Below are 13,251 nucleotides of genomic sequence, written 5' to 3'. Positions count from 1 at the left end.
TCTGTGCTTAGTCCGTATTTATTCTCATTAGTTTTGGACCAGATAACAGCGAAACTACAGGGTAACATTCCATGGTGCTTAATGTATGCTGATGATGTCGTGTTAGTAGGAAATAGTGAAAGAGACTTAGAACAAAAACTGGAACAGTGGAGACAAGCTCTGGAGGAAAAAGGTTTAAAACTTAGTAGGACAAAAACAGAGTATTTGGAATGTTCATTTAAAGATGGAGCTACTACAAATAAAATGGTATCTTTGGATGGTGAAATGATTGTGAAAAGCAATAGTTTTAAGTACCTAGGATCGGTATTACAGAGTAATGGAGAAATAGATGGAGATGCATGCAGTAGAATTAGGGCTGGATGGATGAAGTGGAAAGAAGCGAGTGGTGTGTTGTGTGACAGAAAAATTCCAATGAAGCTGAAGGGAAAATTCTATAAAACAGCCATAAGACCGGCTATGATGTACGGAACTGAATGTTGGGCAGTGAAAAAGAAAGAGGAACAACGAATGCATGTGGCGGAAATGAGAATGCTTAGATGGATGAGTGGAGTGACAAAGAAGGATAAAATTAGAAATGAGTATATTAGGGGAAGTCTAGGTGTGGCACCAATTGATGCCAAAATGAGAGAGCATAGGTTAAGATGGTTCGGTCATGTTCAACGTCGAGACGTTAATCACCCAATACGAAGAATAGCTGAAGTGCAGATTCCTGGAAGGAGTAGGAGAGGAAGACCAAAGAAGACCTGGGGGGAGGCGATAAGGCAGGACATGTTGGTAAAGGGGATTAACATTGATATGACCCAAGACAGAATTGTGTGGAGAAATGCAATTAGGGAAGCCGACCCCGCATAGGGATAAGGCAAAGAGAATGATGATGTTGGGTGCCATGTACCCTAGGGTCGCTGGACGGCGTGGAATTGGCTGTACCGGACTCCTGGACGGCTTTCCGTTCCTGAGAATTAGAACGGGATGTACTACGAGTATCTACCATAGTGTTATTAATTTTTCGAGTGCGTACAGAACGTATGCTGGCACTAGAAAGCTATTTAAGGCAAGCACTTGATTCCTTAAGGAAAATACCGCTGCCTTGAGTGAGATACTGCTCAGGTGTGTGACCTACCGTAGTAGGAATATCACTAGGGCAGTGGTACAAAAATATTCGGATATTTACACGGTAAATATCTCTAAGTACTTTCGATAAGAAAGGCTTAGAGACAAACAAGAATCAGGAAAATAATATGCAACTATGAAATGGCACAATAGTTCTAAGTTTTAACTTACGGAAGGAAACCGACTTAGAACAACAAAATACATATATCACAATATAAATGATAAAGTAAAAATGGGAAAATGTCTCGAACGCGTGATCTGCTAGAGAAATACCGTAAGAGACGATTTTCAAACAGTAAGTATAGAAAAATGCACTATAAAATGGCAAAAATAATTCTAAGTTGTTCCTTAACTTACGGAAGGAACCGACTTAGAGAAACAAAATACATATACCAAAGTAAATGATAAAGTAAATAGGAAAATGTCTCGAATGCGTGATCCACAAAGGAAATACCATAAGAGACGATTTTCAAACAGTAAGTATAGAATAAATGCAACTATAAAATGGCAAAATAATTCTAAGTTTTTCCTTAACTTACGGAAGGAACCGACTTAGAGCAACAAAATACATATATCAAAGTAAATGATAAAGTAAATGGGAAAACATCTCGAATGCGTGATCTACAAGAGAAATACCATAAGAGACAATTTTCAGACAGTAATAAAATGCGTGCAACTATAAAATGGCACAATAAATGTGTTTTTCAAGTGCGTGGTCTGCAAGCAGAGATACCACTGAACAAACACCAAAGACAAATAATATAGAAAAATATCAACAAATATTCAAGTCTTCTCACATTTATAAAATAGCAAAGAAATAAAAAGGCAGATTCTAGGTGGATGTATTACTACACCGAACCCAAGAGTCTTCGATTACGAGGTAAATCTCGAACTGAAGAAATACAGAAAATCCACCTCCTTTTATACCCGATATTCCCTTTGTTCTAGGGATTATGACGTAGGAGATGGATTTTCCCAAGCGGTTGAACCAATCGCGTTTTGAAAAAGTGGCCAGAGATGCTCCCGGTGCGCTGATTGGTCAAAGACTGAACAGCGTCCGAGGACAGTAGGTAGGTCTTCCTTTTATAAATATTTTGGCTTTATTTTATTTTTCTGTAAGACAAAAATTGGTTAAGACATGGCTGTTTAAAATTTGCATATACTCGTGATTGGTGACTCGTTCAAGCCCTTCAACTAGAACCCTTTTAAAAATAAGCACTTTGAACCGGTAAAACTTACAGGTTGTATAAAAAAGTCAGGTAATTTATAAGGCGATAATGATTAGTTTCATTTGGGGTGCTAAATAGGGGGAGATTTTCACAATGTTTTACCAAAAAAATGGGATTAACTGTATTTTGAACGTAACTGGCTTAGTTTTGATGCTAGAAACTTTTGTAAAAAATAAAGCTTCTTTTTAACACTTTAAAAAAGTTCTAATGAGTTTCCCCTAAAAGTATTTCACTTTTTGGTTATTTCACGTTGAAATATTCGATTTTTAATTTGACGAATAAGAAAAACTTTTCATGAGCTATAAGTTTTCTTTTACTGAGTCGATAGACTTCATTTCTATAATTGTTTTTATAAGCTAGATACATTTTTGCTAACAATATTCTTTTCGATCGAATACTTACTCTTTGAACTACATATATATTTGCGAAAAGTCGCCTAAAAACGTGGTTTTTTTGTTGAACAAAAAACATTTCTTCTCATAAATAACTCGAAAAGTCTTGACCACTTCGGTGGTGACACCGAAAATTACACGGTATCGCCATATTTTACGTTGATTTACGGGGCTGTAACACATGTAGGTATTTGTTACACATGTCGCATTAATAATTTTTTAAAAAGAGCCCCATTTACAATTTTGCGGGGAGCCCCGACGGAGTTTGTTACGCCACTGGAAGACTCTGTTTTAGAAGACTGCGAACATTTCACAATATGTGGTAATTTTAATGCCAAGATAAAAGTAAGGACCAATGAAAATGCTCTTGGAGTTTTTGGCACATGGAGCAGAAACGAAATGGGCAAAATACTCTTAAATTTCCTACTGAAAAACAATTTATATTTAATGAATTGCTTCTTCTATAAAAAGAGGCATAGACGATGGACCTTGGGGAGCCCCGATGGTAAGACAATAACGAAATCGACTTTATCATCACGGACAAAAAATACATAGATGCTTTCATTCCTGACGAAATATGCCTAACGCTACCTGGGTCCTAACTCGACCTGGGTGCTAATTCGATTTTTCGCTGCATTTATATTGTAGTGGTTTGGAATTGCTTCATATATAATATGAATCTAAACTAGCGTTATATAAACACTTTTAGGAACGTACTCAATAGAAAGACAACTCGTTTCAGTCAAAATCAAACAAATGCTAACCTCTAAACGAATTTTGTGCATATCTGCATAGGACGCCTGAAGCCGTCATGCTCACCTGACAGTAACTTTATAACGTTTTAGGCGTCATCAGCATTCACAGGGTTAAATAATATATTACAGTCTTAAATCAATTTTCGGTCGCAAATGATCATAGGATGGTCGAGGGAATTGCAGAAACTAACATTAAGCAAGGAAGACTAAAGATGATACAAAGTAAAAAATTGGATCGGTAAAAACCTTGGATACTCACAACGAATGAACTTAAGCTTGAGAAATATATCAGCAGTAACTTACTCAAGGACACAACAAAAAAAGATGTAAACAATCTAAACGAAGAAATAGTAGATACTTAGGGATGGGAAAAACCTACCGGTTATAACCTAAAACCGGTTTTTTTAGTTCGCATTAACCGGTTTTAGCGGTTGTTTTTTTCTCCCAGTTATAACCGGTTTTTTCTTTTTACAGTAATAACCTGTGAAAAACCGGATAAGTTACTTCTGAAAAAAAAAACTAAGGAATTTCAATAAAAAATATGTTTATTTGAAATATGTTTAAGAAATGTAATAAGCTGAATTGGCTATTTTGATGAACTTTGATTAAGCATGTCTTGCTTGTATACCTACACAAACAAAAACAAACATATATTTTATCATTATTTATAAATCCAGGAGAAAATAATCCATTCCTTTGGAATCACTTAAAAAAATGAAAATAATAAAATTGTTTTGTGTATGTTGTCCAAAAAGGATTTTTTTCGGCAATACAAGACACATACAAATTGAAGACAATAATACATCCAGTTCAGAATTTTAAAATTGATTTTATAAGTTTGACCATTTTTGATGTTACATTTTTGTTTTTATAATTCATGTGTATATACCTACACGTTATAGTATAATTTACTTCATAATTTATTACGTTTATAGTCTTATACCTAATTTCACCACTATTTGTATTTTGCAATTATTTGATATTATTTGGAGCCGAAAGTTTCATTGCGTTAGCTTATTATAAAGGGTGTAACAAAAGGGTAGGTCAGAAATTAAACCACATATTCTGGGACCAAAAATAGATTGATTAAACCTAACTTACCTTAGTACAAATGTGCACATATAAAAGTTACTGTCCTTAGAAGCTACAAAATGAAAATATATCTTTTGCAATATATCGAAAATTGTTAGGGACTTTATATTGAAAATGTGCATGTGGACTATCACAAACTAAAGTGCAATACAAATTTAACGTATTAAATTATTGCGTACCTACTGAATATTGATTCAAAAAACCGAAAACCGGTTTTTTGTAATCCCTAGTAGATACAAAAGAAAAAAAAAAAAGAAAAAATTATTAAAAAAACGAAACAAAAACTGGAAGATCATAGAGCATAGAGCACTGAAATTTCAAATAAATTTAGACCCACGGGAAATAAACCAAATAAATAAAAAAATCTCTAAAGCTTTCAGACGCTATTTTACAAAATACAAGAATAAGAAAATTATAAAAATTATAGAAGGAAACAATGCAATGGCATGAAAGCATTTTTGGCACAGGCATTTGCCATTCGGCCTGTCACAACTTTTTAGGTTCTTCCTAAAGCAAAGAAAAGAAAGTAATTATCACAATACCTATTTGATTATCAGTCAGGAATAAACATGGTGACTCGCTTCTCGTCTAGGAACCCATCAAGACATTAAATTAATACACAAACTAGACTGGGTCACGGAAAGAAGGTTTTAAACAAATGGGGTAAAACAAAGGTTACTAATTTATCTGTACTTACAAGTTAAGGTTACTTTTTGAAATAATTTCTGTTAAATAGTCATTTACGGTTTTATTATTTAATGACAAAAGGTAGCAAATGTTATAGGGAGGAAGGATTTTATGTTTGATTAAATTTTTTATTGTCATCAGTTTGTTGTATATATTTTGTACATTCAAAGAATATATGGTTTAAATCTGCTTCTTTTTGACAGTCTTCACATAAATTGGAACTTACAATTCTAAGTTTTGCGATGGGCCGGATAACACGCGTGTCCAAATTTCATTCTTATAATTACTGATAATAGAGATGTACTGTATCAACGTGGAACAGAGTAATTTTTAAAACAAAATTCACTCGGGATTGTGGGTTGTATAAGCGCATATTGTGAGTGGGAATGTTGACTATATTCATAATATTCTTATTTCCAGTGATTGTTTAGATCATTCTTGTCAAAAAAACTAAATGTGGAGATTATGAATGTTTTAGTTTGGCTCAAATTTTTATCTCTTTTTTACATCAACCGTATTAATGATAGAATGGTATTGTGAATTAAAACAACACATTTAGAGTGACTCATTTTAGTTAGTGTTTTTAAAATAATAACATAATATACTCATAATGATATATTTGAAGTTAAGGTACTCTTGCACCGGAGTAATAATACAAATTTTGGCATATACGATCCTAATGGTAGGGGAGCCCAAGCGAGGATTTTTGCAGTTACTCGAGCGCGTCAGATTATATATGGGGAGAAACCTGGTACCCTGCAGATGTACCTCTACCATATATTGGCTCTTAACACAAGGGCGTTCGTTAAGGGGGCCCGAAAAAATATTCTATCCATAAAAATACTCGAAATTGTCAGATTAAGATAAGGTAAGGTAAGTACATGCAAAAGAGTGTATATTTCAAAAATCTGACGAATTGATCGGGGGGCGTAAGGAAATGGGAGGGCCAAAAATTTCACAAAACAAAGCGAATATTTCGCGAAATGAACGTCATATCGAAAAACTAAAAAATACGTGTTCAATATTTTTCAAAAATCTATCGAATGATACAAAATATGACCCCCACGGAGAGGGGTGGGGGTAATTTTATATACAAATTTCGCGATATTTCGCAAAATAAACATCAGATCGAAAAACTGCAAAATATACTTATTCAATATTTTTGAAAACTCTATCGAATGGTATCAACAGGACCCCCGCGGCGGTGGGGTGGGGCGTTGCTTTAAAATCTTAAATAGGAGCCCCACATTTTTATTGCAGATTAGGAATATTTACCTAAAAATAAGCAACTTTTATTCGAAACATTGTTTTCAAATTATGGATAGATGTCGCTATAATCGGAAAAAACGATAGTGCGAAATGGAAAATTAAATTAAAAAATGGAAAGTCCCCACCAAAATGGAAACTTTTAGTTAAGTTTTTTTGGTTTTAGGACCTAATGTCGTTATTCGTAAGTGGGTGTAGTACTATCAAAGTTTAATATAAGATACCCAAATTTATTACCGCGTTCGGCAATTAGATGTAAGACTATCATATTTCCAATGTGATAGTCTTGCACAAAAAGGATAAACCTTATACGCGAATACTATAGTATCTTAACTTGGGAATTATACCATGAAAATTAATTTTTTTGTTAAAATAGTTTTGCTCTCATATAAAGTGCTATTAATGAAACATTTTCCCCGATTATCTCAAAAAAAATTTTTTTTGACTTACGATAGTATTGCTCTCATAGTGCGACATCTGGAATACAGAGCATATAATCTGTTTTCACATCAGAATCAATGGCTTTCTTAGCTAATATATCTACATGCTCATTATACTCGAGCCCTATGTGAGCTTTAATCCACAAAAATCTAATTGTTCTTTGCTCATGATGTAATTTAAAAATATTTTTTTTGATTAGAAGAATGTAAATATTTGTGTTTTTACTGGGAAAAAACATAGTCTCAATGGATAAAAGAACCGACAAAGAATCAGACGCAATTTTTGCGGAGGTCATTTGAGGTCTTAAAATACTTTAATACTTCAAAAATTGAAAAATTATGATCCAGTGTAAACATGTTTTCTGTGCTTTTTGAGGGGAGCACTGGATGGCCCAAAAAAGACTTTGATGCATCTGTGTAAATAACTGTTGATTCTGGCCAGTTTTCTAATAAATTTCTTAAAATATTGAACCTGATTGCAGTATTTACATGGTACCTTGGTTTAATTACCGTAATAGTTTGCAAAAAAGTATAAAAATCTTAAAAGTTTGAGCTATTATATGTATATGAGTTGCTGTAATTGCAATATGAGAAATTTTTAAAAGCCTCACAAAGTGGGGAAATTTTTGTGGATCCAATATTTACTTATTAAATCTGCATTATTAAGTTTGATAATATTGAAGTAGAGAAAGGGATTTCTATGAAAAATATTAATCAAAAATTTTTGACTAAGATATTCTCTTCTATATCTCAATGGAAATTCAAGAGCTTCAACATAAATATAACGAATTGGTTGGAGTTGATTTCATAGTATCTAGCCAAACACATCCATAATCTTTAATTGATCTTATGTACGATCGATGAAAAAGCAATGCCGTTTTTACATCGACTCCCCACCAAGTTTTAGAAATTGCTTTAAGGAAATTTAATCTCTTGTTGCATCTATTTAACATGAATTCAATGTGTAGCTTCCAAGTTAATTTACGGTCAAGAATCATCCCTAAATATTTAATTGAAGCAAAGAAATTATTTTCACGACTGCTTACTGTTATCTTGTCTATTTTGGGAGATTGTGTCTCGTGAAAATACATACAAAAAGGCTTGGATGACCAGAGATATCATGACAGATTGACTTTACAAATTTGACAGACCAATGCAAGATCTAAAAAGAAAGATTTTTTTATTCCTAGACAACACAATATCTAATCCAGATATTCAGTTATCTAACATATCGATAATATTTTCGCCACCTAACACTACAATATATTGTCAACCCTTAGGCAAGCCGCAAAGAAACATGAAACGAAAAACATGAAACATGAAACGTGAAACATGTTTCATGAAAATAAAACACTGCTAAACAAATCTCAAAGTCCGCCTACCAATGAAACGAGTGTGATTCATGCTCATGACACATTTTTATTTTCGGAGAGGTTCATAAATGGGCGGACGTATATTTGTTTAGCAGTGTTTTATTTCCATGAAACGTGATTTACGTTTCATGTTTCTTTGATGTGCCTGCCTTAGACCAAGGAACAATTAAAAACTTTAAATCCCTGTATATAAAGTTTTTGATGAGAAGAATGTTATCATCTGTCGAATGTTCTTTGTCAACGGCTGAACTGGTTAAGGCCATAACGATTGCTAACGCCTTAATTTGGATTGTGGTAGCATGGAGAGACGTTTCAACCAAAACAATTGAAAAGTGTTTCATTAGGTGCGGTTTTTAAAAAAAATGATAGTAATGGAGAGAAAACTTTGGAAAATCTAAGGCTACAAGATCTGGAAGATGATGCCATTGTAAACCTTTTGCGAAAATTCTGGAGTTGAAAATTGTTTGAACTACCTAGAGATTGATGCAGACCTACTGACGGAAAATCCTGAAGTAAACTTAGCTCTGTGTTAGTGAGAAAACGAAAAGGTGTCCAATGTTGTCGACAATGAACTAGAACTTACTAAAAATGTAAGTAATTTTAATGATGCTTAGCTAAAATTAAGAGACTTAGAATTATTTTGTATATATAAAGGTGACGCAAGAGTAAGTCAAAAAATATCACTGATATAATTCTAAATGTTGAGTCAGAAATTGTGAAAATAATGTTCAAAACAAAAACACACCAAAATTAATGATTTTTTAAGAAGTAATGCCTACCTTTTTACATTAGTATTTTATTTGTTTTATTTGTTTATATGCTTATGTAAATATGAAAACGTATAATTAAAGATCAAGCAAATCGAAACCTCTTTTTTATTTCATTTGAATAAGCGATAACTCTACACAACGGACAATTATTTTTTCCCGTTGGTGTCCGCTACAGAGAAGTTTCACTGTATAAAACATTTAAAAAAATTGTAAATTTCTTCGTCTTGGCACTGCAGGCGTTGTAACTGCTCTAAATGCATAACAACTGGAGTCAGTATGAATGATTACGGCTGATTTTCATCTGCTTTTCGTAAAATTGGAGCGGTAATCATTAACTTCTTAAGTGTTTCTAAAGAGTTCTGTTCCACTTCCGTCCATTTCCATGGCATATTTTTGCTGGGTAAATCACTCAAGGGTGTGTATAGATCCACAAAATTATTATACACCGGCGGAACCAACTAGCCGTCTAAAGGAAAGATTGCACTTCCTTAACGTTTCTCGGCGGTAACCGTTCTGATATAGCAGCGGTTTTATCCGGATCGACAGAAATTTTTTTCTAAGTTATCAAATATTCCAAGTATATTACTTTTTCGCAAGCAACACGCACTTTTTCCGATTTGCCCGAAGATTCAACTGATCTAGTCTATCGAATACTAACTTAAGATCGTGTAAATGTGCATCAAAAGAGCTGGATAACACAACAATATTGTCCAAATAACTTAAAATCACTACGTTACCAGGACCACGACAAAAACGGTCCACGGCTTTGAGACCCTAAGGTATCCTAAAGTACCGGAAAGTTCAAAACGGTGACAGAAATGCAGTTTTATCATGGTCAGCTTCCGCGACGTTAACTTGGTGATAGTCCGGTCGTAAGTCTATGGTAGAAATGTTAATTGTTCCTTTCGCGGCTGGAATCAAATTGTCCATAGGTGGTAACGGATACGAGTCCCTAGTCACAGCGTTTAAACGTCGATAATCTACGTAACCTCTCGCTCCGCCGACTTTTTTCGGCACTAATACAACCGTTGCGGCCCACACACTTTCGCCACAGTATACAGAGGTTCCACAGTAAAATCACTCTTCTGTCAGCGCTTCGATCTCAGGAAGTAATACCGGCAGTACGCAATTGGTAATTCACCAGTGGTGGATGCGGGTTTTCCCTGTTAAAAGCCGTACGTTTCTATGCGAATAGCAATGCGAGAGTGGAGCAAAAGCGACTGCCAACATTGCGCGGTCGCCATGCGCGACTACAGATTTTACTTCCAATTTTTCGGAAAGTGGTTCTACTGTCCCTCTTTATACTGTGCTTTCGCATTCTTCGATGATGCCTTCCTCCAATAGTTTATCTAGGTCGGTTGTCAACACCTCTCTTTTTACATGTGATATTCAGTATGGTAGCAGTGCAATTGGTGCGCTATTTCCAGTGTTGTAAATGAACACATGTATGTGTCTAAAGGGGTAACTTCAATGAGTAACTCCATTGCAGCAATTAGTGTTGTTATTATGGCACCTGTCATATATATTCAAGCCATCCGTTGAATACGGTTGAGTTTGTTGATCGCTGTGGCCTGTAGCACCTTTGGTACCCAAGCAATAGCTCCGTAAGTTAGCATTGGCCTAATGACAGTAGTGTAGATCCATGCGACCACCCTGGGCAAAACGTTCCAAGTGCGTCCGACCGTTCGCCGGCACTGTTGATAGGCAATATAAAATATGCTCTTTTATCTCTACTATCCAATTGAAAGTTCCAAGTTTACTTCCTGTCAGGGTAATACCAAGGTATTTTACCTCTTCAGAGAAGTTTAGACTGCAGTTTAGAATCTTTGGGGGTACTAATCCAGTGATCCTTCTTTTTCGGGTGAAGAGGACCATCTCTGTCTTTTTTGGATGTATAGGCAGTGGGTGTTCCTTACACCATGTTTCTATTAGTTTGACAGCAACTTGTAATCTCTCACATAGTGTGTTCTCAAACTTACCGCTTTGCAAGACGGTTATGTCGTCTGCATAGGCTATTGCGTAGAAACCGTTTCTGCTGAGTTGGTCAACCAGGGTATCCAAAACTATATTTCAGAGGAGCGGTGATAACACCCCCCATATTGACATCCACTCGTAACCGTAACCATGCCTCTAACCAAAACGTCTTCTACATGCTTATTGCTCTATTGGAGAACATACTAAATATCCACTCACTCACAGCCAGGGGAACATTCCTGACATTGAGCTGTTGGGTGATGGTTGGGAATGTTGTTTTATCAAACGCTCCCTCAATGTCTATGAAAATAGCTAGGGTGGATTCTTTATTATCCAGCGATCTTCTAATTCTTCCAACTACTTGACGCAGTGCAGAACCAAAGTATATGCATAATGATTTGGGTGAAATGGGTTATGAAGTTCATCCCTTATGTACCTCTCGCATAGCTTTTCCATCGTTTTCAAGAAAAAAGTGTTATGCTAATTGGTCGGAAAGCCTTTGGTAGGGTGTAATCCATCCTAGCTGGTTTTAGTATGTAGACCACACGTACCACTCTCCACTTTCTAGGAATATGTCTCCGAGCCAAGGAGGCTCTGAACATTCCCATAAGATGCGGCAAAAGGATTTTCAGTCCCTACTGTAGTAGGTTTGGATATATGCCGTCAGGCCCTGGTGACTTGAAAGGGGTGAAGCACGATGTGGCCCATCTTACCTTTTTCTCACTAAATAATGTTCTGGCAAGATGCCAGTCATTTGGTGTTGGTATTATTATTTCTTTCATCCAGTTCGGTGCTTTTGAGGCACTAGAACCGGGGAAATGTGTTTTCATCAGAATGTCATCACTTTCGCAAAGGTTGGAAGTTTTACTCCCATCTTCCTTCGTTAATATGCCGATATGCCGATGTGGATCTTTTGAGAGCGCTTTTTGTAGCCTGTGTAAAGCGCTCTTTGAGTATTAAAAGCTGTTCTTGCTAAGGTGTTCCAGTTCGGTGCACCACCAAGAGTTGGTTTTGCTACTTTGCTGGACCAACCTTATCGGACAGGATTTTTTATTTTGTTTTGGATGGATACAGTGTACCTTTCCAATTCTGTATTAGTTCCCGGAGTTAATGCCTTTTTATTCAGCAGAGCATCTTCTAAGAGGCGGTTGTAGAGTTCTATATCCGTCCTCCTAGGGTCGCGAGATTTGATAAGGCTTTTTTACAGACTAATGGTATAGGTCAACCAGCGGTGATCAGACATAGAGATGTCCTCTGAGACCTGCCAGTTCTGAATTTTATTAGATATTTCTGATGTTGCTAGCGTGATATCTATGACTGTTTGGCTACGAACATTGATAAATGTAGGTTCCGTGCCTCTATTTAAGATAAAAAAATCTTTTTTAATAATATGGTCATAAAGAGACTTACATCGAGCGTTTGTATCTTTGCTGCCCCAGCCTAGATGGTGAGAATTCGAATCGCAGCCGATAATAAGTTCTACCTTCTGGCCGAGACAATGGTTTACCAGATTTTCTTTCTTCTTTGTGGGTGGTAGGGTGGCTGCACCTGAGGGTAGGTATACCGATGCTAGTATTAACCCTCTGCTTTTGGCTTTTCCCCATGGGCATTTTACTTTAACCGCATTTACGTCTGAGGTACAAAAACTGCACCAGACGGGAGGCTTTGATTTTTCTGGGAACATATATTGCTGTTCTCGGTTGTTGGTTGCTTGGTAAGCTATAGATTTGACCATTTAGACTGCTAAAACCAGTAATTTATTTTGGTCTTAATTATCCAAGGTCCTTGGATTAATGCTATTGCATCCACCGTTTGAGAGATTGTATTGAATAATGGTTACCTTTTTTCCGACTTTTTTCGTACTGGTTCTTTTAGGCGTCCATTTCCTCCTCGCTGGAGGAGGCGGCAGCCTTAGTCATTTCGGCGCTTCCTCTGCAGGGTTTGTCGACCAGTATCTGATGGTCGTCGTCCTGCTGTGAAACCATGGGTATCTCAGTCTCAAAGGCCGTCTCCGGCTGCCGAGTATCTAAGGTTCCTGGTTCCGAGGAGGTGCCCTCCATTTTTTTGGTGCTTGCTTTTAGAGTCAATGTGATGAACGCGTAGCTCAGCCTCATTGCTGTTTTCTTAAGGATAGCCATGTCCTCGTCTCTGATTCCAAAGATG

At 36.1% G+C, this 13,251-nt stretch overlaps 1 protein-coding gene across 1 annotated transcript; it reads left to right on the top strand.

The window, feature by feature from the left end:
* Positions 1-390: 390 nt before the first annotated feature.
* LOC126893309 (uncharacterized) lies at positions 391-1,013 on the top strand. Its single transcript, XM_050663342.1, has one exon. It carries the CDS (start codon positions 412-414, stop codon positions 850-852), a length of 441 nt encoding a protein of 146 aa, XP_050519299.1. The 5' UTR covers positions 391-411; the 3' UTR covers positions 853-1,013.
* Positions 1,014-13,251: the final 12,238 nt, after the last annotated feature.

The sequence above is a fragment of the Diabrotica virgifera genome, chromosome 10, assembly GCF_917563875.1.
Source record: "Diabrotica virgifera virgifera chromosome 10, PGI_DIABVI_V3a".
NCBI lineage: Eukaryota > Metazoa > Arthropoda > Insecta > Coleoptera > Chrysomelidae > Diabrotica > Diabrotica virgifera.
This window is presented reverse-complemented; position numbering and strand designations above follow the sequence as displayed.